This window comes from Ochlerotatus camptorhynchus, unplaced genomic scaffold (assembly GCF_037179485.1).
Source record: "Ochlerotatus camptorhynchus isolate MF236.1 unplaced genomic scaffold, CSIRO-AGI_Acam_v1.1 ptg000170l, whole genome shotgun sequence".
Classification (NCBI taxonomy): Eukaryota; Metazoa; Arthropoda; class Insecta; order Diptera; family Culicidae; genus Ochlerotatus; species Ochlerotatus camptorhynchus.
Genome location: NW_027040660.1, coordinates 3,609,463 through 3,637,348, shown reverse-complemented (window position 1 = coordinate 3,637,348; position 27,886 = coordinate 3,609,463). Strand labels below are relative to the sequence as shown.

Genomic DNA, 27,886 nt, shown 5'->3' with positions numbered 1-27,886 from the left:
ATTTCACGTTCTTGACCAGATAGAATGTTACTGTCTTGAACAGAGTTGTTCAGGAGTTTAAAGCCTAGAGTTTATGAGAAAATTCTAAACTATTGTTCACCAGCCAAAAGACTTTGACCTCCTGAATAACTTTGTTGAAGACAGTAACTTTCTATCTGATTAGGATCTCGAGATATAGCATATGCGAGAAGTGTGCATCTATGCCACGTGGTGAGAAAATTCTTAACAACTGTTTACCAGCCAAAAATGCTTTGACCTCCTGAACAACTTTGTCGAAGACAGTAACTTTCTATCTGGTCAGGATCTCGAAACAAACCACATGCGAGAATTTCACGTGTATTCTAGCGCTACGTAGTGAGAAAATTTTGAACTACTGTCCACTAGAGAAATCTATCTGATCAGAATCTCGAGATATTTTACATGCGAGAATTTTGCGTGTATACTAGCGCCACGTAGTGTGAAAATTCTGAACTATTGTGCACCAAGCAATAGGCATTGACCTCATGAACAACTTTTTCGAATACAGTAATGTTCTACCTGTTCAGAATCTCGAGCTTAGTATACGCGAGAATGGTACACGTTTACTAGCACCATGTGGTGAAAATTTTCTAGCCTACTGTCCACCAGCCAAAAAGTCTTGACCTTCTGAACAAGTTTGCCGAAAACAGTAATTTTCTATCTGCTCAGGATTTCTGAACAACTGTCCACCAACGAAAAGATCTTGACTTCCTGAAAAACTTTGCCAAAGACATTTATTCTTTATCTCGTCAGGATCTAGTGATGTATCACATACGAGAACTTCACTTGTATACGAGCACTACCTAGTGAGAAGATTTTGAACTACTGTTAATCAGCAAAAAAGCTATGATCTCCTGAACAGCTATGCCTAAGACAGTAACTTTTTATCTGGCCAGGATCTCGAGATATTTTATATGGGAATTTCACGTTTATACTAGCGCCGTGTAGTGAGAGTATTCTGAACTACTGTCCACCAGCCAAAACTACTTGACACCCTGAACTAGTTTGCCGAAGACAGTAACTTCTATCTGCTCAGGATCTCGAGCTATTGTATATGCGAAAATTGCATGTATATACTAGCGCCACGTAGTGAGAATTTTCTGAACTACTCCACCAACGAAAAGATCTGGACTTCCTAAAAAACTTTGCCGAAGACAGTAACTTTTTATATAGTAAGGATCTAGAAATATTTTATATATGCGAGAATTTTACATGTATACTAGTGCCGTGAAGTGAGAAAACGCTGAACTACTGTCCTACTGTCCACCAACGAAAAGGCCTTGACCTTCTGAACAACTTTGTCGACGACAGTAATTTTCTATCTGGTCAGGATCTCAAGATTTTCCATGTTGTAACCAATTAAGTCAAATCCCACGTAGTACGGACACAGTTTATGCGGTTTCCATTCACATTTTCTCTATTATTCGCATTTTTGTGGGTTAACTGTGATAAAATTTTAGCTTGTTTAGTTAAAAACAAGTTTTTTAATGAATACCCGTTGGTTTCACATCGATTGGTAGCTCGGCTGCAAAATGGCAATGGAAAATACACACTGTTGTACAAAGTACAACGCGCGAGTACTCGTGTTATAAAAGTTGGCACGAGTAACGGAGGGTTAACCGGAGAAAAAAGTAGCTCCTAGAATCAAAAATAGTGTCTAACCTAGTAAGCGAAATACTCTTACATATACCGATTTTACACATTGATAATTGCATAGGGACGGTCCATTAATCATGTCACGCAAATTTGACCCATTTTCAACCCCCCCTCCCCCCTTTATCACATTTTTGGTATGAACCTTAATTTTTTTTTGTATGGCTCGTCACAGTTTTCACAACCCTCCCTTCCCCCTAAATGTGTGACACAATTAATGGACGACCCCATATTTGTGAAATCGGTGACAATTGATCTGAATCACTCTGTAAACTATAACCTACGGAAAAACGGAACTCTGGTCGACATTCGAGCCAACAAACTTTGACCAAACCGAAAGCAACTACATTTCGTCCCAACATTGCACTTATGTTTTAAGTGATATTAGGCATTGAAGTAACGCAATAAGGAGATATTGATTTTGAGTCGAAATGAAAAAAAAAACATCTTATAAATCATATGGTTTTACAATGGCTCGCAATCACCAACCCGGAGGAGTTCGGATGAGATCTCACGATTGATGTGTTCATGCCAACATTCGTCCATGGATTATATGATCCAACCACACAGAATTCGACAATGTGTTTTACAATGAAAGAGTACACAAATACTTAAAAATCACATTCACATCACATTAAACTTCTTGAAAACAAAATAAAGCATTAAAATATTGAGGCCATTATCTATCAACTAGTTGGCATTGAATTTAAGATATAAATATTGAAAAATGATCATTTTGTTTTGTTGTCAACTTAGTTTTTTTAAAAACATATATGTAGCTCTAAATTATGTCAATGTTTTAACACTTCCCAAAAATTTTAAACAATATTTTACGTATTTCATCCGTTGCCTCTTTTGTGAACTTTAGTGTTAAGGACGACTGTCCTGTGAAGGGAGATTCTAAGAAAATCCACAAATCCAATTTTTGGGAATGCAAGACTCGCAAAGAAGATCTCGTTCGCGATAGGTAGGAAACGCTCCATGTTCCCGACTGGGTACTTATTTATCTGCTGTTAACAACGGTCAGCGAGGAATAAATTGTACACTGAAACAAACTCCACTGGAAAAATACTATATTGCTGGTTTAAATTAAATACCTTCACCACTAGATTTTTGCAAAAAAAACTAATTTAATTTTACTATTATTTCTATCAAAATTACTATACATTTTGAGCAAGTATAGTAGTTTTTCTAAAATCATAGTAAATTTGTTAATATTTATAGCTAACTTTTTGATTTACGGTTTAGCGACTTGCAGTCAATTTAATTGTTTGTAAGAAAGTTTGAACGTACTGAGAGGTTAGCACATATCATCGGTAAGAGACGTGTGTGTGAGAAAATTTGCGAAAAAATCTAAGGGCACCTGTGGGATTCGAACCCACAATTCCCATTCAGTACACGGGTGCATTGCCAATTATACAACGTAAAGACCATATAGGTCCTCATGGCTTCGGTTCATTACTCTAAGGAGACACGGTAGCCTGGTATAAAGCCAACAAGATCAAATTCGTACCCAAGGAGATGAATCCGCCAAACTGTGCCCAGGCCAGGCTAATCGAAACTTTTTGGGCCCTGACCAAAGCATATTTGCGGAAACATGTAAAGACAGTGGATTCCCTTACAAGGTTTGCGAAAGACTGGGAAAAAGTATCCAAAATTGTTGGAAAGACATCTGTGCTGAAGCTAATGAGAAGCGTGAGATCAAAAATCCGCTCCTTGGCTTAACTCTAAGTTTAACTGTAAGCGAATACTAAGAGAACATGAATACGAAATAAAAATCGAATTTGCTGTAAGCACAGCTACGTTATCGTTTGTTTGTTTTTAATCGTGCTTAGAAATTCTGGGACACCCTATAGATCCAAATAACTGCGCTGAAAACATAATTCTTTGAAGCTGGTTACTCATGAAGTAACCACCATGACAGCACATAGTAGTAGAACACAGTTTTCCGTTTATTCCATCAAGAATGCAGTAAGTAAGTTACTCACACGCTATTGGCTCATTAGTGACTCACCCGGAGAATAGATTTGAACTCGAGACCTTCAACCGGAGTAGCACACCAATGTTTAAAAAGCATCATAATACATAGCACTACCCATAAACAGTTCTTAGACGAAGGTCCAGCATGTCACTAGAGATTTAATTCCATACAGCAGAGGGTTCCCACCAAACCAAACATGTCAATCACTACAGCATCCATCACAACATCAACTAACATGTCGAATCCCTAATTTGCAAAAAGGTTGCCCACTTGAGACTGCCTCAATTCGTATCCGTCCCTTATCCTTCGAGCTTTATTGGATTACCTTCCTTAATGATGATATCAAATCTAAAATTCTCTGTCAAGTCATATTTGTATATTGGATATAACCTACACAAAAAATAGTAACCTCAAAACCCCTGTCTGCATGTACGAACGCAAGGACACACATACAGTTTGATATACGCAAAGAATGTATCTCGTTTCACGTCGTTGTCGAGTCGTCAAGAGGAAAAACGGAACGTAGGGTTACTACCAGCACCGCCGGGATATTTATGGAGTTGTTTTCCGGAACGGGTCGAACGACGAGTTCACTGCTGCTGCCAATCCCAAGCAAAAGGGTGCAGTGCGTCTCATATCCTTTATCCTCAATTTTCCCAGGATCGCACTCGTCGTCTAAAGCCCGATTTGAGATAGTATATCCAATTTGAATAATATCGATTCCGAGAGGTAAAGAGGCTTTGGGTTTCCCGTTCCACCGCTTATACGTACTGGGGAGTTATGGTTGCCACCTGAGTGGCAAATCCATGTAAGGAAAACCAATCACGTAGCGCTTGATTTACAAGGGGTTAAAGTGATTTTGCTTCGTTCTGTTCCCTAGACAGGTGTTGCACCGTACCCGGTTGCTCGGTCTGTCGCCCGAACCAGGGAGTTGTCATCCAGGTAAGGTTTTGCTGGATAAGGTAAGTGGCTCTCTAGTAGTGACGATCGCAAATTTGGATTTTCGATTTACCCTCTGCTTCTTCCAGTAAGACGTAGTCTACGTCAAAAATTAGATAAAGAAAAAGTGATATCTATCTTACTGCACAGAGAACAGACGTCAAACTTCGGTCAGAAGCTTGGCATTAACCCTTTGTCTGTACCTCTAAATTAAAGCTAAGTTCAATGCAAAAATCCTTCAAAACGGTAATTAAATCAGATTTGAAATATGTAGGCAGACATATTGACCCCAAGATACAGACAAAGGGTTAAAGGTACCACGGACAAACCAGACCACGTCCACTATTTAACCAGGGGTGGAGGTGATGGTGATGAAAAAATGCATTCAATTAATCAGCATAATAATGTCATCTTTAGTGAGCGCTATAAATTATCATTAGTCAGCGTCTTAGGACTCGCCCACTTAAACGCATGCACACCTCGCAGAACGGATTTATACGAACTGGTCGCTGGAGAAAAGACTCAACCGCACACTTCCGCGTGGCTTGCAGTTGCTATGGACGGTGTGGGCGTCCCAGCAGGAATCGTGATAAATGGTTTTAATCGTTAGCACCAGAACAATAAGAAAATACATTCGCTGTGCTGTTCTGGATGTACAGCGGGGTTCCTTGAAATGGATTACCCTAATTGAACACTTTCATCGTATTTCTATACCTTATACCGAATGTAATTGTCTAATTGAACAGATCAAACAAGTTGCAAAAAAAAACTTACCTTAACCGGAGAAGAAGCGAGCCACTGCTGGAACAGGTCGGACGTGACGGAGGCCCGATGCGGTGACCGGGGTGACGACTTGCACACGTCGCCACCGCCGGTAATTGACTGCAGCTTTGCGACGACATCCGGTGGTGCACGTTCATGGAACCAGCGCTCGATGGCAATCGAGTGGTCTTCGAAGAAGGTACCGATTTCATCCAGCTCCTCCTGGGAACAGCAGACGACCGGGTCCGGCTTCTGGCGCGACGGAGATAAATGCGTCGGCGACTGCGACTGGCTCATACTGGACCGTTGAGAATTGTTGGGCGACAGCAGATTGCAGTCCTCGGCAGTAGTTCCGGATCCGCCGGTGGAGGGTCTTGAATTGCTTCTAATTAAGCCATAATTAACATCACTTGCTTCGCCATTTTCACACTGTGAAGACAGTAGCTTCGGTATTGCACAGCAGTTATTGTCGACGGCTACGGTGCCGTTGCTGGTAGGAGGCGTCTCCTGGCTAGGAAATCGAATATGGCAGCCGGTGAGAATGGAACGGTTCGCAGAAGCAACATAATATGCTACTGTGAGGGATAAAGGTTGCTACTGGCTAACACAATCATTGTACTGTCCTGGGTGTACGTTTGCTCGAAGATTACACCGACAACAAGGGCACTAGCTAGGTCATACGTCGACTAAACAAGCATCACATGACTCACCAAAATTGACAATCGGCTGAGAGTACAATGGATAGGCTACCGGGTGTGCACCAATAGTCACTGACGTATACGTTCAGCGAGGCTTCACAGCACTCGGAGCACTGGAACATTATGAATTTTGGGAAAACCTATTCTATGCTCAGATGGGCTCTGCAACGATCTCGAATGAAGTTCATTTGGGATCAATTTCAGAAGGACCAAAATTACGGATAACATAAATTGAATTAGCACAGCTAGTGCTAAACTGCCTTGAAACAGCATTATATAGTGCTTGAATTTATAAAAATTAAATCGGTACGGCAGCACCACTCAGCAATTCTAGATATCTTTGAGGTCAACTCCACTGGTAAGAGGTACTCAGCATGATTTCCTAGGGATGCGCATGTTTTTTTTTATCACTTAATACGAGAGACTATCAGCCTTGGACTGGTTCATTTCTCAAATTCAATAGAAAATGTTTGATGGAAATTGAGAAAAGCAACTATCCACTATCAAAGTGACCTCTTTCGAATGGATTATATCAATTTGCCTAGTCATTTTACGAATTCATGGATCATTTGCATTTGACAAACGCGTTATGTCATTCAAATGAGTCTAACCTATACCCAAACGGAGCTCTAGTTGATATTTCGGCGAAAAATCTAGGCCAACCAGATACCAACTAGCCCGACAGGAATCCAAATTTGAGTTAACTTCCAAAATGGCGTCGGGCATTGATTTCCGGCCTCTACACGTCGTCCCTTTACAGGAAATGTATTTAAGCTTTTCTTGATTTCATGACTGCCATTTTGGTTCCCAAAATGGCGTCTGGCATCGAGTTCCGCCCTCTACGCGTCATCCCCTATCCGGAAATACCCATATTTTAGGGAATTTTACAGTTTTCCTGGAACTGATGCCCACCATTTTGTATTTTAAAATGGCGTCCGAAATCGGTTTCCGGTCTCTACATGTCATCCCTTTCCGGTTCTTGTCCCCACATTGCACAGCAACATCATACAGTCAAGATTCCTATAGTAGGGGAGAACAGTACATAACGCACCCCCGGGGTAAGACGCACTTTTTCATTTTATTTTGAGTTTTTCTTGGAAGTTTTAATCCAATTCTAGGATTTATAATGCAGGATTTTGAGTTCAGATGCTATGCTAGAAGTGCTGCTTGATAAGACAACAAAAAAGTTACGCAAAAGCCATGAAAAACACAAATGAAAGTCAGATGGTGCGTTCTGCCCAGGGGGTGCGTTGTATACCATTCTCCCCTACGGTTAATAGGGATCGTACTATAGGAACCGGCATTAACGAATACACGTAGCATATGGGATTAGAGCTAATTGGGACCAAACACTGATTGTACGGCAATTTGAAGAGATAACTTCCTGATGTCTTCTGAGAAGCTGTTAAGCAGAAAGTTGGCCACCTTTTGGGACGATTCGGTTTCCGGTAGGACCCAAGTCTGATCCTGTGGAAGATCCGGAATATCCGGAAAAGTGGCCATTTCATGAAACTGATCCTAGAGCTCTGCGGATTTTTAAAAACCACTCATAAACGTCTTATCAGAATGAATTTGGAGCTATGATCAAAAATGGACCCTGGAGAGTATGGGATGGTCCACCGGAAGATCCGGAACATCCGTAAAAGTGGTCAATTAATGAAACTGATCCTAGAGCTCCGCGGTTTTTTTTCCAAACAACTCATAGACGTCTTATCAAATGTATTCGGAGTTCTGACCGGAGTATGGGCCCTGGATACCACGGGATGGTTCACCGGAAGATCCGAAATATCCGTGAAAGTGGCCAATTCATGAAACTGATCCTAGAGCTCCGCAGTTTTTTCGAAACCACTCATAAACGTCTTATCAGAATGAATTCGGAGTTGTGACCAAAATATGTACCCTGGGAACCACGGTATAGTTCACCGAAAGATCCGAAACATCCGTAAAAGTGGTCAATTCATGAAACTGATCCTAGAGCTCTGCGGATTTTTCGAAACCACTCATAAACGTCTTATCAGAATGAATTCGGAGCTATGATCGAAAAATTGACCCTGGAGACTATGAGTAGGTCCACCGGAAGATCCGGAACATCCGTAAAAGTGGCCAATTCATGAAACTGATCCTTGAGCTCCGCGGTTTTTCCCAAACAACTCATAGACGTCCTATCAAAATAAATTCTGAGTGTTGACCAGAATATGAATCCTGAGAACCACGGCATGGTTCACTAGAAGATCCGGAACATCCGTAAAAGTGGTCAATTCATGAAACTGCTCCTAGAGATCCGTGGCTTTTTCGAAACCACTCATAAACGTCTTATCAGAATGTATTCAGAGTTGTGACCGGAATATGAACGCTTGGACGGAAAATAGACCTTTGGGACCATGAGAAGGTTCACCAGGAAGATCTTGAACATCCATGAAAAAAATTCAGTTCTTGAAACTGAGCTTAGAGGTCCGTTTTTTTTTCGAAACCACTCATTGGCGTCTTATCAGAATTAATTTGGAGTTATGACCAGAAAATTGACCCTGAGGACCAATGCATAATGGTCTCAAAGCCGTACTTATGAAGACAAAAATATTAGCACCAAAACCATCGCTTTTAGGTATATGGTGTCTTGGGGAAAGTTTCTTCATATTTTTTGGCTGATTTGAAAATAGGGTGGTCCTTAAAATTGGTGAATTGAAAATTCCACCTTTTTTATTACTTGAGATAGACTAATGCAGTACACAGTGGGCACAAAATTACAAAACCACGACTAAATTGAATATCTTGGCTGCCAAACGGTTTCAGTCAACATGTGTTGACCAGAATATGAATCCTGGGAACCACGGCATGGTTAACTAGAAGATCCGGAACATCCGTAAAAGTAGTCAATTCATGAAACTGATCCTAGAGATCCGTGGCTTTTTCGCAACCACTCATAAACGTCTTATCAGAATGTATTCAGAGTTGTGACCGGAATATGAACGCTTGGACGGAAAATTGACCTTTGGGACCATGAGATGGTTCACCAGGAAGATCTTGAACATCCATGAAAAAAATTCAGTTCTTGAAACTGAGCTTAGAGGTCCGTTTTTTTTCGAAACCACTCATTGGCGTCTTATCAGAATTTATTTGGAGTTATGACCAGAAAATTGACCCTGAGGACCAATGCATAATGGTCTCAAAGCCGTACTTATGAAGACAAAAATATTAGCACCAAAACCATCGCTTTTAGGTATATGGTGTCTTGGGGAAAGTTTCTTCATATTTTTTGGCTGATTTGAAAATAGGGTGGTCCTTAAAATTGGTGAATTGAAAATTCCACCTTTTTTTTTATTACTTGAGATAGACTAATGCAGTACACAGTGGGCAAAAAATTACAAAACCACGACTAAATTGAATATCTTGGCTGCCAAACGGTTTCAGAACATGTTATACATATTCTCAAAGGAAAAACTCTCCTGAATCAATTGGTAGTGGTCTCATTGGCCGGAGACTTTTGCGTACCGAGATAGAGGGCCGGGATCAACCAGAGTTCCCGGTAATGTAGGAAATGCCACTATCTATCGACATAATTTTAGGCTTTACTTAACGTATATTACTGAAAATTGATAGTACTAAGTATACATGGTGTAAAGACACCATATACGCCCTCAGGAAAACTCTACTGGCCTAAAGGAGGATCCGGAACGACCGATAAAGTGGCCACATTATAAAAAATGTCCTAGAACCTTGCGATTTTTTCTATGTTGTTCAGAATCAAGAAATCAAAGCGTATTTAACTTGGAATACATATTTTGGAATATGGTGGCCATATCCTGGTTCACCGGATAATCTGGATTGACCGATAAAGTGGCCACATTATAAAAATTGTGCTAGAACCTTGCGATTTTTTCTATGTTGTTCAGAATCAAGAGATCAAAGCGTATTTAATATGGAAACTATATTTTGGGGTGTAGTGGCCATATTCTGGTTCTCCGGATAATCTGGATTGACCGATAAAGTGGCCACATTAGTGACCACAATTGTGCTAGAACTACTTCATTGGCCACCATATTCCAAAATATGTATGGTCGATTCCGTAAATACCCGTATTGAAGGGTATTTGACAGTATTTACCAGTTTTTTCTTAAACAAGAAGCAGCCATCTTGGATTTCAAAATGGCGTCAGACATTGATTTCCGGTCACCGGCGCCGGTGGTGTAGTGGTAAGCGTGGCTGTTTTCTAACACCCCAATGGGTCTGGGTTCAAGCCCAGCCGAGGTCGGTGGGATTTTTCTGAGGCATAAAAATCTCTGGTCACGTCTTCCTTCCGAAGGGAAGTAAAGCCGTTGGTCCCGGCCCATGTGTGTTGAATGGATGCGATATCCTACGCAGGTGTGGAAGCTGCCTTCCTGCACATTCGATTGCCGTCAATGGATGGCAATCGATGTCCGTCGGTGATTGGCACTAGATTGCGGAACAGAGACCGACATTAAATAAAGGAAAAAAAGAAGATTGATTTCCGGTATATATACACTATCCTGATACCAAAAATACCCATATTGAAGGATATTTGGCATTATTTCTCTGTTTTTCTATAACCGGAAGCCACCATCTTGGATTTCAAAATGGCGTCAGACATTGATTTCTGGTCTCTGGACATCACCCCAATTCCGGAAACAGCAATATTGAAGGATATTTGGCATTATTTCCCAGTTTTTCTATAACCTGAAGCCGCCATATTGGATTTCAAAATGGCGTCAGACATTGATTTCCGGTATATATACGTCATCCTGATTCCAAAAATACCCATATTGAAGGATATTTCCCAGTTTTTCTGCAACCGGAAGCCGCCATATTGGATTTCAAGATGGCGTCTGACATTGCTATCAGGTCTATATACGTCATCCCGATTCCGAAAATACCCATATTGAAGGGTATTTGTTAGTATTTTCCAGTTTTCCTACAACCGGAAGTCGCCATCTTGGGTTTCAAGATGGCGTCAGACATTGATTTCCGGTCTCAAGACATCACCCTGATTCCGGAAATACCCATATTGAAAGGTATTTGATAGTGTTTAATTTTTTTTTCTATAACCGGAAGCCGCCATCTTGGATTTCAAGATGGCGTTGGTAACGATTTCCGGTCTCCACGTCACCCCGCTTCTGGAAATACCCACATTGCGTAAAATGTATTCAAAAATAATTTCGACTTGACACTGCATAATTTTATTCACCAAATGCAAATTCTGTTTAGTTATCTGCCGTCACTGGCAATTCTGAATAATGCGCACCACGCACATAAACATACAACTGTACCGGATCGGTTCTTGAATTCAAAACATCATCCTTATGAACACGAACACCGCACACTGGGGACAAAATCGAAACAATGTGTTAAAATTCAATAACTTCGGTGCTCGCTGGAACAAGAGACTAAAAAATAGTCATTCTTATAGAAAAAAGTCTCAGAAATCGATTGGAGTGAGTTTCATCTTGGGCACGATAAGGTAAGTTGGGGTTTTTCACAGTTTTGCCCTAAAATCTCCTATTTTGCATGATTTGAATGCTGTATCTCAAGATACCGGAGATATAGATGGATGATTTCTTGGGCAAAGTTGATCAGGAGGTCAAGGACTGTTGAATGATGGACAGAACAATTCGGAATTCTTCCGCTAGGCAGCGCTAGTGAGCATTCGAAGTGTATATGTTTGTGCTGCTGTATCTCAAGATCCTGACTATTTAGACGGATGATTTATTAGGTAAAGTTGATCAGGAGGTCAAGGACTGTTGGATGATGGACAGAACAATTCAGAACTCCTCCACTAGGTGGCGCTAGTGATTATTGAAAGTGAATATATTTGTGCTGCTGTATCTCAAGATCCTGACTATTTAGACGGATGATTTCTTCGGCAAAGTTGATCAGGAGGTCAAGGACTGTTGGATTATGGACTGAACAATTCGGTATTCTTCCGCTAGGTGGCACTAGGGAGCATTCGAAGTGAATATGTTTGCGCTGCTGTATCTTAAGATCTTGACTATTTAGACGGATGATTTCTTCGGCAAAGTTGATCAGGGGGTCAAGGACTGTTGGATGATGGACAGAACAATTCGGAATTCCTCCGTTAGTTAGTGCTATCTATGATCTTCTCTGGCTATTACGTCCCAACTGTAACTTAACGCCTGCTCTCAACTTAGTGCTCTAGATGCACTTCCACAGTTGTTAATTGAAAGCTTTCCAAGCCTGTTCGATTTTTACATGTGTATATTGTTTGGCAAGTACAATAATATACTATGCCCAGGGAAGTCAAGAAATTTTCCAATCTGAAATCCTAGACCAACCGGGATTCGAACCCAGCCACCTCAAGCATGGTTTGCTTTATAGTCGCAGGCTCTACCGACCGAGCTTATGGAGGCCCCCTGATCTATGAATGTAATCAAACAAAAATGCGAGATGGTAGCCTAATTTAAAAGTTTTGAGAACAATTTGGTGAACCTATAACGTCTTAAACATATCGAATTCAAACGTAAATAATGTGTATGATATGTTTAACCCTGTTTGAAGACGTTTTAATACAAAGGGCTTTGAATCAGTGAACCTGGAAGAGAATTTGAAACTTTATGAACATGTCTTTGTAGGTTTTGTCGCTGAGGACAACGGCAGTTCATGGTTGAGCCAGTAGATTAAATAATCTGAACTCCAAAGCAACTTGGAGAACCTAGAACATCTCATACACCATCAATTACAACGAAAAATGCATTATAGTCATGGACCTGGGCGCATAAACTTGCAATAATTATAAAAATTTGCCAAAATTTTTTTCATTCTGTTAAAAAATGTCAGAATTAAGTGGAAAATATGAACCTCGCTGTTTAAAACTTCTTTTGAATTTTCAACATTCTTATACGGTGGACGTCACTTATCCGTAAAAACAGTGAAAACATATTACTCTTTCTCCGAAAATGTATGGTTACGTCACTTTGTCTCCAGGCTTCCAAAACACATTTTTATCACGAAGAGAGTGTGTTCTGGTGTATCTTAGGGTATAGATTATGAATATGAAAAAAAGGGAGAATTGACCATGGTGGCGTTTACGTCACTTTGTCATCTCATGGCAGTAAGGGCCTTGTACCGGTTATGACTGACCTGGTACATTATTTGATCTGAGATCAAGGACAACTTGGTGAACCTTGAGCATCATATATACATCAAACTGATCATGAGCGATGTACAAAACCTCTTTGAACATGTTTGAGCAAGTTTCGACGCTGAGGACATTGTGCAGGCCGTGGTTGTCAAATGTTCTAAACTACAGAATGCTTTGGATGACCTAGAACGTCACTTGAGCTTCTTATATACATCCAAATAGATCAAAAACGATGCGCAGTAACTCCTTGAACATGTTTGGGCAGGTTTCGCCGCTGAGGTATTTTGCAGGACATTATCAAAAAGTGATGACCGAGTCATAGAACTGGTTATCAATTTGATATTTTACTTTGCTCCGGGTTATGATTACATAGATCGCTACGGAAGAGCTTCAAAATTGGTCATACAATTCCGGAGATACGACTGGAAGAAGTTCTTAGTGTCTCAGGGAAAATAACCAGCTTATGAGTACACACTACGAAAAAGACATGTAAATTTCAGTGCCCTGAGACCGACACATGCAAGCGGCCCTTTTGACATAAGAATCAGTTGAAAATGACGAGAAAATCAATTCAATCAAACGCACTTTTCGTCGAGTTGCATATGTTTCAGTTTCAGGACACTTAATTTTACATGCCATGTTTGTTTACGTTCCATGATTTACGTCAAAGCTGAATTACGTCTCGTGTAAAAATAATAATTTCTAAGTGTGTAAGTTCAAAACCCACCAACACAATAAATTACATCAGAATTCGAAAACAAGTTCAATATCAATGATATCTAGTACCCTGAACCAGATTTGCTGAATCCGGATATATTCCGGGTTGCACCGGGGAAGTGGCCAGATTTGACTTTTTTTTAAATCAATCATGTGCCACATCAAATGACGTGAGAATTTTTAAATAAGATCATTGGTAGTCATATTGAGTGTAAATAGGGTCAGACCATAGGTGAATAAATTGGGATTTTTCCTATACATATAAGCAAGTTTGGTCTCTTAATATCCATTAAAATATAAACTACAGTAATGACCTGATTTTATCAGTCCCTTCACGCATTATTCTTTTAATGTTCAATAATTTCTTATAGTCATAATTCAAAATCTTTTCCATTAATCTTCTTGATCGATGTTTAGGGTAAACTTTAGTGCAATAAAACCATTAAAAAAGCGCATCCGTTTCGTAGAATATTAGAAAATATTTTCTAAAAGGGGGCTGATAAAATCGGGTTATTATTGTATATATTATATCTTTAAAAAAATTCCACCGGCTGGAGCAGGAATCGAACCCTTACTCCATGGCACACGCAAAATAGCTGTTAGACGGGTGACGCCGCTAACCACTCGACCACGAAGACCACTTTGACGCGAAAATGTCGTCATCGAAACCCAATCCAAAAGAATTATTTGTTTACTCTTGTTTCTTGCGTGACAGTAGCTCAGTGTAGTGCAGTTCTTACGTGGTGTTAAGTGTATTCCACTGAATTTAATTAAGCAAAATGCTGTCAAATAAAAATATCGTTGAGGAATATTTTGCGTCTGGTCGAGATAAAAATCGTTTACCTGACTTTGTGTCTAGGGCACTGTCAAAAGCACCTGCGGCTGTTGCGCAAGGTGTTAAAAACTGGATTCGTCAATTTAATCGGCGATGGTCAAAAACCCACAGTAAGGATCGGTTCTTTAAGAAGAATGCAGAGTGGCTTGAAAGCATATTCGAGGTAAGAATCCAACAGTCCTTGACACCCTGATCAACTTTGCCGAAGAAATCATCCGTCTAAATAGTCAGGGTCTTGAGGTACAGCAGAACAAATATATTCACTTTCAATGCTCACTAGCGTCGCCTAGTGGAGGAATTCTGGATCGTTCTGTCTATCATTCAACAGTCCTTGACCTCCTGATCAACTTTGCCGAATAAATCATCTGTCTAAATAGTCAGGATCTTGAGGTACAGCAGCACAAACATACACACTTCGAATGCTCTCTAGCGCCGCCTAGCGGAAGAATTATGAATTTTTCTGTTCATCATCCAACAGTCCTTGACCTCCTGATCAACTTTGCCGAAGAAATCATCCGTCTATATCTCCGGTATCTTGAGATAAAGCATTCAAATCATGCAAAATAGGAGATTTTAGGGCAAAACTGTGAAAAATCCCAACTTACCCTATCGTGCCCAAGATGAAAGCCACTCCAATCGATTCCTGAGACTTTTTTCTATAAGAATGACTATGAATGAATTTTAACACATTGTTTCGATTTTGTCCCCAGTGTGCACCGGTACTGGAAAATCAGTGTTGCTTGCAACTACCAAACCGAACCGTCAGCAGCACCAAACACTCGGTACCAGATCAGCACATTGGTTATGATTTAGAAGTCCGTACCGATACTGTACCGGTGTTTTGCCATCACTGGTTCTAGGTTAGTATTGGGTACCAATTACTCGTGGTGAGCTCGAGGTTAATGGGCAACAATTTCGATTGGAATGAGCTAGGTAGGAAACTGGTTTCTGAAGCCTCCTTCAGATACTACTCTCGGGTGGTTGACCAAATCCTGGCTGGGCAGGGACAAGAAGCACAGAAACAGGTGGATAATAAGACTGGGACACAATGGCTGGAAATTGTTTGGAAAGGAGGGAATGGTCACATTAAACTCTAACATCAGACAAACATAAGCATTCGTAGATCGCCTGCATGTAAGGAAGATCACGGGTTCCCAATACATCTCTTACTTCACGGAAGGGTTGTCTACCTCGGGCCACTAGGGTATCGAACAATCGTGCTCTGGAGGCGTGATTACCCGGGCAATACCAAACTGCGTGATCGATGTCATCATAACTGGTTCTGCACCTACATATATTGCTGTCAACGAGATTTATTCTGTAGAGATGTGCGTATAGCGAGTAATGGTTGGTCATAAGTCTTGACATCACGCAAATGAAGCCCCGACTTACATCCAGACCATTGAACCACGCTCTCGAAGAAACATTTGGAATAATGGAATGTAACCACCGCCCAAGAAAATTACTTGTCCGATCGTTTTGCCAACTTAGAAGAGAACTCTGACGTACTAATGGGAAAAAATCATCATGTGAAATTCTTCTATCATATATCTCGCCATGTTGTACGTCCACCTTTGCGAGAGAGTCTGCCTTCTCATTGCCTGGGATTGAGCAATGTGAGGGGACCCATACAAAGGTAATCATATATGATCTTTCGACCAGCAAACTCATCTGCTCCCTTTGAAAGGAAATAAGATGAGTGGTTTCATCGACCGATAAGCTCAATTGAACTGAGACTATCCGAGAAGATGAAGCAATGGTCTACGGGCATGTCGGAAATCATCCCCGATGCGAAGTTGATTGCTGCTAGCTCAGCAACATAAACGGAAAAAGGTTCCTGAAGCTTCCGGAAGGAGGTTGAGTATTCATTGAAGACGCCGAAGCCAGTGGATTCATCAATGCGTGATCCATTAGTAATAAAGTTGAAACAAATCAACTTGAAGGCCCAATAGGTTATTTTTAGGTTTCGAGATCAAAAAGGTGTGTAAACAGCATATCAAATACGATCTGATTGATAGACGTTTCTCATTGGTTGCCGGATAAATCATAAAAAAACAACAATTTTATCCAATTATCGCAATAAATCAAGATGATTTAATTAAAAAAAAATATTGTGTCGATTGAGTTCCTATTCACAGCTCTCTGTCTCTCTATTTGTTTATTGAATTGAAACAACATGCATTCTATCGTCCTGGGTGAAATTTATAGAACCTGGACACTGGACAGTTTAACCTATTTGTAGCGTAACTGTGTTCTTAGTCAAGCAACACAACACTGAAACTCCATGCAAAAATCACTCAAACAAAAATCCTTCCAACAACACTCCATCAGGGTGGCACACAAAATAACATGGAATGCTATTTTCCACGCCGTTCCATTTTTACCAGGCAGCCATCGATGGCGATGATTCCGACGTCGGCGGGAGTGGTGGCGTCGTCATTGCCACCCTTTCGTCGTCGTCGCCGCAGCCGCCGCCACCGCCGTCGTCTACTAAGTTGTTGTTGTCACTGCTGTGGCAATGATTTCCACTGACGACGACGACGCTTTTGCCACCGGCGGCGGCAGCAACAACGCTTTGCTCCACGTGATTCACTTCAGTCGGATCTTCCGCCGACATTTTCGCCGGTACACTTTTACACAACACTTTCTTCACTTCCTTCCCCCGTTGTTGAAAGGAGGCAAGGCAAGTAGCTGCGGTAGTTGATTACCAGCAGCAACAAACACACGCAAGGTCTTCCACTGGTGTAGAGTTTGTCAGTATACACGTAGTTGCTACCGTTTCCAGTAATCGCCCGATGGTTGTTATAATCCGACGGCACTGACGCAGTACATTTTATCTACTTCTGCTTCCTATCCGAGCCGTGACGGCCGTGGGGTAAACCGCATCATCTCGTGTAGACCACTGTCACTGTCATTACCGCCGGGAGCTGCCTCCTCGGAAGTAGTGCTAAGTGGTTGCATTAAGCACTTGCATCGAGCGGAAACAAGCATCACCACTACCAGCTTTTCACGCCTCACTGATTTCAACTTGGATGGTTATTTAAAAAAAATTCTTCTCCAATTAACACGCATACACTTTTTGGGAAAACGATAATAAAATTTTAAAAGCACTTTGTTTACTCTCACGGGACAAGCTTTTTTCGCTGGATGCCTCGAACGAAAGTACTTCCATTAATTTGGTGCGAACAAACCTACGCAAACTGATATATTTCATGAACGCACGCACGCACGTAATTCGCAGCAGGTTCCCGTTACATACATACACACACACACACACACACGTTCATACGTCACTCGTCTGTGTGTCTATGAAGTATGCCAACGGAGCAAGTTCGCTATACCACGGGAAATAATCAAATTATGTAAGTCCCCGTGGGAGGTCCACACTGCGGCAGCTGCCGATGCCACCACCGACCGCCAGAGGACGTCCAGAGCCTGCAACGGTTGAAAAACCTGCAAAATGAAAATGGGAAAGCAGAGAGAAAATGGAGAAAATATTATTTCTGCTAATTTGCCATGGCATGGGGCGCTGCATGTCAAAGTGGAAATTGTGAATGTTTTTATTTTCATGTTATTGCTGTATGATAGGAAAAATATGAAAACAAAAAAATATAGTTGTGATTCAATTACGGAGCATCGTGGAATGGTTGTTGGCATCGTCGTTACTTTGAATGCAGAAACATGTCTGCTGGAAAATACGAGAGAGTTTAAAGTTTTATCATATTGCGACAATTTTCAAATAAATAGTTCTTCATTCTTCATGTGGAAACTAAGGTAGGATTGACTGATACAATAAAACGTTAATTATGTATTGCAAACTGGAGATTCTTGTTTTTTTCCTTTATTTAACGTCGGTCTCTGTTCCGCAATCTAGTGCCAATCACCGACGGACATCGATTGCCATCCATTGAGGGCAATCGAATGTGCAGGAAGGCAGCTTCCACACCTGCGTAGGATATCGCACCCATTCACAACACACATGGGCCGGGACCAACGGCTTTACTTCCCTTCCGAAGGAAGACGTGACCAGAGATTTTTATACCTCAGAAAAATCCCCCCGACCTCGGCTGGGATTGAACCCCAGACCCATTGGGGTGTTAGAAAGCAGTCACGCTTACCACCACACCACCGGCGCCGGCCAAAAACTGGAGATCAGGTAGGGAAAATTACGGCTTCGGCACTTCTCTACCTGTTAACTATGGATAAATGGAACTTAGAGAGTTCATATTTTTGGAAAACGAAGCTTTCATACAAAAAAATCAGTGCTCAACGACTTCATTTACCCTCCTGAAGATAGTCAGTAAACAAGTGATGAATCTGTCATTTCGCCTATCAGAACGTTGACTCAGGTTGTAGGTTCCTCTACAAATGGTAGGATGTAATGTCGGCCTAAATGCCACTAATTTGGGGCCATACATAAATTCAGTAATCGACTAAAGTTTCAAAAGCGACTAAAAATATGCATTAGTACCGTCCCAATGACGCGTTGATCTAGATAAAATTTATAAACAGTACATTTTTTGCGATGGGCCCAATTTGAGATCCATAGGCCAATATTAGAGCCATTTCCCCTACCTATGTGTTTCGTTTTCTAACGAGTTACAACGCGTGATTATGAAATGGGACTGGGAAGCGGAATGAAAACAGGGGTGGATGAAAATTATTGAATCTCCTAGAGTCCTAAAGGAGTATCCTACCGCATTGTCATAACTGCGATAATTCTTATGATATTCTAACACTAGGGCCATCTCAACCACCCTTGGGCTGCTGAACTAATTTTTTGTTTTATAGCGGGATCCCAATGATTTGATATCAAATTTCAAATCCTAGCATACGTGAAATAAAAACAGGTAGTTGTGAACAGAGATACCAGATGGTTTTGTAAATTGTCTGTATAAATTCTAATAAAATGTCTGCATTTGTCTGCATACTGAGAGTAGGGAAAAGAGGGAGAGTTGTGTGACAGACGTGGAAGTCATTTTTGAGCATGGTTGCAAATGCATATTCGCCGAACCTTTTTTGTTTTGTTATTTCGTGATAATTACATTACAGTCAAATTCAATGAGAGAAGCACCAACAAATCTGGTCAATTGCGGAGCTACGAGAAATTTTAAACATAATCCACTCGAACCATAATTCAAAGATTCATAGAAAACTTTGATATAAATTATTTTCAACCTAAAATATCTCAATGGACATTGGATGTTCTCTGAACCTCTCTGATCCTATCTTGAACCTTTCCAAAATGTTCTGAACTTTCATAAAGTGACCTATAATATACTTCAATCTGATTCCCTTAATCTGTGAAACAATTCCTGAACAACTTTTATGTTTCAAAGCATTTTTGAGGTTCCTTGATTTGTTAATAAGTCTTCTGGACGTCTTAAAATTACTGTAGTTCCTTACATTTCTAGATTTTTTTCAGATCTTAAAAGAGGATTCCAAAGCAAATTCAAGAGTTCCTAAATGTTGTGGGAATTCCCTAAACTTCTTTGAAACCTCTCAACTACTTGAACTAAGGTTACTTTGAACGTCTTCGAGTAACCTTTCTACGGTTCCTAAGCTTCTCTGAAGTCCTTTCAAAAGTGTCTGATGAGTTTCCTGTATATTTTTGATATTTCCTTCATTTTAGTGAGTATGCGTTCAAATTTTTCTGAATGTCTTTTAAGTCCAATGATCTTATTTCAATTCAAGAGGTTTCTCTATTATATGTCAGACTTTTGTATAGTTCACTAAACTTCTCTGAAATTCATCCAAAAAACGTGAAGGTGATCTCTGAGCTTTTGTTTGCTTTTCTAAAATTCACTGTGTTTCTTTGAAGTTCACTGACTTTCTTTCAAATTCAGGAAATTTATCTAACATTTTCTAGACTTCTCTGGAGTGCTCTAAACTTCTATGAAGCTCTCTGAGCTGTTATGAAATTCTCTGAACTTCTCACAGAAATTCCTAAACAATCAGGAATAATGAAAAGAAGAAGCAGTGAAACTAAAAGAGCTTCTGATACATTTGGAAAACTATTGATAGATTCAGTGAACTTCGAAGAGGCTCAGAGATCGAGAAAGTTCTGAGAGGTCTTAGAGATTTCAAAGTTACGAAGGGCTACAAATACTCAAATCAAAAATACAAATTCAAGAGAAACTAACGGCGCCAGTGGTGTAGTAGTAAGCGTGATTACCTCTCACCCCAGCAGGCCTGGGTTCAATCGCAGTCGGCGCCGCCAGGATATTCTGAGGCATAACATCTCTGATCACGCCTTCCTTCGGATGGGAAGTAAAGCCGTTGGTCCCCGGTTCATGAGTTGATGGGTCGATAGGTAGGGTCCAGGTGTGGGAGCTGACTTCCTGGCATGTCGGTAGCATTGGTGCTCAGCACGGAAAACAAGATCGACAAAAAAAAAACAAACCAAAGGAAAAAAAAAAAAATCAAGGGAAATCTGTGAAGTCTCACTCGTTAGACCCGGGTAGACGTAGCAGCTCTGAATTTTGGCAAATATATGCTGGAAAAAAGCATGTTTTAAGCAAATCAATTCTTTACTGAAACCCTTTTTTGCCGCTGATGGATATTAATGTTTGTATAAATCTGTAACTTTTAACCAATGTCTGTATAATGATGTACTCTGCATGATTGATTGATTGATTTCTTTATCATAGAGACTTTCAGCCATTGGCTGGTTCGTCTCTGACTCTGTATGAAGTCTGTATGCATCATCAAATGCCTGTATAAATACAGACATGTCTCCACTGGGAAACTGCTTGAGAGGGTCATCCTCAACAGGCTGTCGGCCTACACCGAAGGTGTAGACGGCCTGTCAAGCAGCCAGTACGGGTTCCGAAAGGGCAGATCCACGGTGGACGCCATCCGCGACGTCATCCAGACGGCAGAGGTGGTCCATCGGAAACGAAGGGGCATTCGCTACTGCGCGGTGCTAACCTTAGACGTGAAGAACGCGTTCAACAGCGCGTGCTGGGGGGCGATAGCCCGCTCGCTACACCAGCTCCAAATTCCCGGAGGGCTGTATAAGATTCTGGAAAGCTACTTCCAGAATCGTGTGTTGACGTACGACACAGAAGATGGCGAAAAATGCGTTAGAGTCACCGCAGGTGTGCCACAAGGCTCCATCCTGGGCCCGGTGTTATGGAACGTCATGTACGATGGACTGTTGAGGATAAAATTCCCGGTAGGCGTGAAAATTGTAGGTTTTGCCGACGATGTCACGCTGGTAGTCTGCGGGGAATCCCTCGAGGAGGTAGAGCTGACAGCGGCCCACTGCGTCAGGCTTGTGGAGGAATGGATGAGAACCAGGAAACTGGAGCTCGCCCATCACAAGACGGAAGTGGTCGTAGTCAACAATCGCATGTCAGTACAGCATGCAACGTTGACAGTCGGCGGAAGCACAATTAGGTCTGTGCGCTCTCTAAAACTCTTGGGGGTCATGCTCGACGATAAGCTCAGCTTCGGCTGCCACGTCAAGTACGCCTGCAAGAGAGCGTCTATGGCTGTGGGGGCATTATCCCGTATGATGTCAAACAGCTCGGCAGTGAATGCCAGTAAGCGCAGGCTCCTCGCTGGGGTCGTAGTATCTATCCTCAGATACGGCGGCCCTGCGTGGGCTGCGGTACTGGATATTGACTGCCACAGGCAGAAATTAGAGAGTACACACAGGCTAATGTGCTTAAGGGTGGCCAGTGCATACCGCACTATTTCGAGAGAGGCCGTCTGTGTCATAGCAGGGATGATGCCAATCAGCCTGATCATTAAGGAGGATGTGGCGTGTTATGACGCGAGGACCGTTCGAGGGGTGCGCAACAACGCGCGAGTTGTGTCGACCGCGAGATGGCAATTGGAGTGGGAAAACTCCACAAAGGGGAGGTGGACTTACCGCTTGATACCTTCCGTATCAAGCTGGGTCAACAGGCGCCATGGGGAAGTAAACTTCCACCTGACACAGTTCCTGTCAGGCCATGGCTGCTTTAGGAGCTACCTGCATAGGTTCGGACATGCAAGTACTCCCACCTGCCCCACATGTGCTGGTGTCGAGGAGACCGCCGAACACGTCGTGTTTGCCTGTCCACGTTTCGAGCCAGTATCGAGCGCTATGCTAGCGATATGCGGAGCGGATACCAGTCCGGACAACATCGTTCATAGGATGTGTGGTACCACCGAGAACTGGAGCGCGGTGGTGACTGCGGTCACCCACATAGTTTCGGTATTACAACGACAGTGGCGAGCCGAGCAGCAGTTACCTACTGCCCGACCAGATCGTTAGAGTATTGCTAGAGAGGCGCCATAGCGCTACAGCGGCCCCTCCCACGAAGTAATGCCTTCGGGCGGTTCCGGGGAGGCCAAGGGCCAAGCGCACAGGGTAAGGTTTAGTGGGTCGGGAGTAAAATTCTCCCATCCCCACACCCTGAGTTCCTTCTCAGGTGTCTGTGAGCAGATTCCCCCCTGTATAAAAAAAAAAAAAAAAAAAAAAAAAAAAAAAAACAGACATGTCTGTATATCTGGCATCCCTGCTTGTGACAAGCCTTTTTAGTCTAAAATAATGTGTATTACCTGCCTTATTTAAAGACAAATTTAAACCATGGCTCACTTAATAAAAGAACGAACTCTTTTGCTTATTACAGCGCTCTTAGTGGACGTTCTCGGAAGCTTTTGACGTCTATTTGTTGACAACAACAATAGCAGTGTATTTTCCAGTTCATAAAATGCTCTTTTTGGTAGTCCGCACAGTGCGGATCTATTTGCTTTTTGCTGAAGTAAGTGTTACTGCTACCTAAAGCTAAAACAAATTTAATTGGAAAATTCCTCTTCGATCCTTCGGATTCTTATAGTAATCTGCTTGGAAGTCGATGTCTTCTGTCGCCATGGCACCTAAGCACATAAGAAAAGGGCCATCTCTTGATCCCCCTTCTGATGAAATTAAATTGAGCAATCAATTTTATATGCTTACGGCTGATGAGAACGATCTATCATCCAGGCAAAATTCCATTAAACATTCCCGGTTTAATGCCAAAAAGTTAAAGGTTCCCCTATTGTTGTAACCACTTATGATTTCCATGCTCTTCGAATGGAACATTTGAACTTCGTTCAATTTAAGTTTTAGAGAACTTCAAATTTGCCGTGTATTGGCTGAAATCTTGAACGGATCCAAACGTCTTCTCAAGAACCTTACGGAGAAGCATCAAGCAACACACATTTTTTTAATTTACGACACCAAAATTGAACGTCTGCGCAAGGTTGTCTTGAAAGGTCTGCCCAGTGGTGAACCCCTGGGTCAGATCAAAGATTAATTGACTTAATAACTTGGAGTTGTGCCAGTCCAAGTAATCAAAATGATATCCCGCCCTGGCGATCTCGTGCAACGGGATTTCTAATGATTTTTATTTAGTTCACTTCAAGTCAAGTTAACTTAACAACCTTAAGGCCTTAAAAAAGGTAGCCTTATGCTCCATGTCCGAGTAAAGTGAGAACACTTCAGGAAGACTGGAAGAAATTTCCAACCGGGAAAACCGGGAATTCCGTGAAAAAAACCGGGAAAACCCAAACCACACCGGGAGAATCATATATATATATTCATCTTAAGTAGCAATTTGGTTCTTAAATATAATAGTGTTGTAGGCCACAATAAAGAGTGTCCCACATCAAATTGCATCACGGAACAAACGCTGCAGAAAATTTCCCGTTGGGTATTTTCTCTTTTCTCTTGGGTAGAAGCTGTTTAGAGTGTATTGTTTACACTGTATTTTTAAAGGTTTTAAGTTTTTCGAAAGTTGAAAAAATGGCATCACTGATTTTGCGCAAGCAACTGAAAAATTCTCTACTCTCTCATCAGGACATCGGAAAACAACTCGGAATTGTGCAGTCAACGGTGAGTCGTGTGATTAAACGCTACTACAAAACTTTGAGCATCGAACGGAAGGAGAAATGCGGTCAGAATGGATGTTCTATTAGTGATCAGGATCACAAGCGTGTCGTGAAAGCGTTTAAGCGGAATCCCAATGCTTCGTTCAGGGATGTGGCCAAAAACTTGAATCGGTCCAAGTCTTTCGTTCAGAGAGCCAAGGACCGGGAGGGAGTGCATAAGTATAAAGTGTAGAAGGCTCCAAATCGTGATGAACGGCAAAATACGGTGGGAAAGTCACGGGCCCGGAAACTTTACACCCTGATGCTGACGAAGCCTCGTTTTTTCATCGTGGATGATGAGATTTACGCCAAGGCGGACTTCCGGCAGCTTCCGGGGCTACTGTACAGCACAAGTTTTATGGTCCGGAAGAAGTAAGGAAGCAAAAACTTTCAAAGTTGCCAAGAAATACATGATTTGGCAAGCGATCTGCTCATGTGGCAAACGGAGTGCGCCGTTCGTGACTACCGGGACTGTAAACGGGAAGATCTACATCAAGGAGTATCTACAGAAGCGTCTGTTTCCTCTGTTAAAGCAACACGAAGGCCCTACGATCTTCTGGCCGGATTTAGCTTCGTGCCACTATTCAAATGGTGTCCTGGAGTGGTACGAAGCCAACGGGGTCACTTTGACGACGACTCTGCAACTGTTCACTCCTAAAGGAAAACCCCATAAGCAAGTGTCGAATTTCGTGAAACATAGCGGATTTTTTCTTATCCTTTAATTCCACTCCTCTGAAATCGCTGATATTCGGTAGGCAAAATGTTAATCTTTGCGTGAAAGGACTACAGTCGCTATATTTGTAGTTTGGCGGATATAATCTCGGGAATTAGTTGACCTGTTAAATAGTGGAACCAATCGATGGAACGACCAACATCAGAAAAGAACACCCCAACAAACAATTGCCTGTTGAAGAAACGACTTCTTGACGATTTTATTCCACTTCATGCTTAATAATACTTGTACTATTTTTAATAATAACTTCTGTTCAGGCTTTGTTCACACAAATCTGGAGAATTTGTTCAACCACAACATCGAAATATTTGGTGTTGAATAAGGTATGTCGAGAAGCTTTTATTAGACTTACAAAAGATGTAACAGAGCTTATTCGATCAAATTTTTGATTATTCAGCGTCTATTAGACATTATTATTTCCTTAAACAGCGATGGTATAAAGGTGTTTAAAGACGCTTGATTCTCATGTGAAATAATGTTTGATTAGACACTATTATACATTTATTAAACGATTATTCAAGTACAGGATAATTAATCCAAAAATAAGAACGGCACAGAGCAGTTGTGCGTTAGTGATTGTTGGTGTCATTTAATTCTCTCGAAGCACACACCCACCATACAGATACTAGAAAATTTATTACAAACATACATACACAGCCCATGTCCGTTGCATCGGATTCGAACCATGACATTCCGACCACCAGCCGCTTGCCAGCATCATATGGGCAGCTAAATAAGTAATAAAGGTTTGAATCTGAAAACCTATCAGCACTCCCTGCCGTAACTCTACCTAGTTCAAGGAGATGTGAGAATGATTAATTCATAGTTGTTTAACATGGGACCAACGTTACCTCTCCATCTCTCTAATTTCGATGGAAAGGATAGGCGATGAATTGGTTGTCGTGAGTTATACGATCTATGATTACGATTTAAATTAATTAGGTGTAGAAAATAAATAAAAAAAAGGTTGAGGCTGGGATTGAACTTGCGACCTTCTACTTCGAGAGCGGAAACGGTAACCACTATGCTACCAATTTCGTTTTGTTTTTAGCCTGAAGCAGTGTTGTGGAATAATGAATGAATACGCCATTTGTAAAGCATTTACAAAGCATGCCATTAAAACATGGACGCATAGTGGTATAAGAGCTATTTTGCTGACTGTATTCACCTTTATTCAGCAATATTATAAAGCAATGCAATTAAATCTAATAATGGAGCTAGAAAACATTTAAAAGACGTCTAATAAAGCATTTTATTAAAGCAATTGAAAACAGTCGAATTAATGCGACAATGTATGCACAAATTACACTTGTTCAGTTTGTTATTAGATCAAACTTCAGGTTCTGTATCAGAAAAACAGTCAACGTTTATGAAGCTTTTAATAAGTAAATGAGTCATATCAGAGCAAACGGTGGAATAAAAGCGCATCTTTCAATCTCAATGAGCTTTTTTCACCTCATAATTCGACATCCTGTTTTATTTAGCATTGTACACTGTTATACAGCATTTATTCAATGTGTATGCTTATTTGTGACCGTGAATTGTTTGTTGGGACATCAGCTTCTGCGAACAAAACTTCCGAAACTGCGAACACCTTTTCTCGTGACTCAAGGCTTGCCTAACTAACACCATCATCGGGTTGGAGAAAGTTTTCCCTATCCGATGATGCTGTTAATTTGCGTTTAGTTGAAATATCAAAGTTTTGTTTATATAAGTTGGTAGTACCTTTTCAATTGTTGATCTACAATATATTGAATTGGTTCCGCTTTTTGGTAGATCGAAATTCTATCCGCCAAACTATAGACTTCTCTGACGTTTGTGAAATGCACAAGTATTAGTGCAGAACTCGGGGTAAATTAAAAGTTTTAGTACAATCAATCCGTCAAATTAAACTTCACGGCAAATGAACCCAACTCATATTTGAGTGAACGGGATTTAAATATGAGTCAGTTTAATTTGCCGTGCAGGCCCTTCGAAATCAAGTCGAACAATGTATTAGGTCCTAGTAACATTGATCGATTCTCTTCGTCGACTTTCTCTTTCGTTCGTTTGGCTACCAAACCGTTTCTTGTGTGCTTGCCGTATTAGATGCTAGATAATACCAACAAAATTCTAGTACTATACTATGTTTGTTTTGATTCGCTATGAACCGAAGAGAGTACCTGAGCTGGGCCAAAAAGTTGAGCACGTTTCTTCGGGACCTTCTAGTCGTAGAGTTACCTCTATGATAATACCCTGTAACGGTAGACATTTTCGTTAGATCATATGTTTGTTACTTTTTTTTTTTTTTTGTTTATTAATTTATTTGATAAGGCTCAACCGAATTAACTTCACAGAGCCGAGGATTCTTGGTCACTATACAATACATCTTAAAACTATAGTCAAAAGGTACAACACAATAAACACTTTATCTTCCGCTATCCAAAAAGCCTCCTCCATCAGAACTGGAGCCGCTTCCAGTAGTTTCATTGTATGGCAAATTGGTGTACGCCAACGAGGGTCAGAGCAATGGAAGCAAAACGTGGTCAGCACTCAC

General features: G+C 41.2%; 1 protein-coding gene across 6 annotated transcripts in view; it reads right to left on the bottom strand.

The window, feature by feature from the left end:
- Positions 1–27,886, bottom strand: part of Pde6 (phosphodiesterase 6) — a 388,896-nt gene that overhangs the window by 219,200 nt on the left and 141,810 nt on the right. For 4 of the 6 annotated variants that reach the window (XM_065222467.1, XM_065222466.1, XM_065222469.1 and 1 more), the window contains 2 exons: positions 17,099–18,167; positions 5,366–5,864 (listed from right to left, as the gene is read on the bottom strand). In XM_065222467.1, coding sequence (XP_065078539.1) covers positions 5,366–5,864; positions 17,099–17,331 — 732 coding nt within the window. In that variant the 5' untranslated portion in view covers positions 17,332–18,167. The remainder of the gene's footprint in view (positions 1–5,365; positions 5,865–17,098; positions 18,168–27,886) is intronic. The other 2 variants (XM_065222468.1, XM_065222470.1) reach the window with 2 other exon arrangements.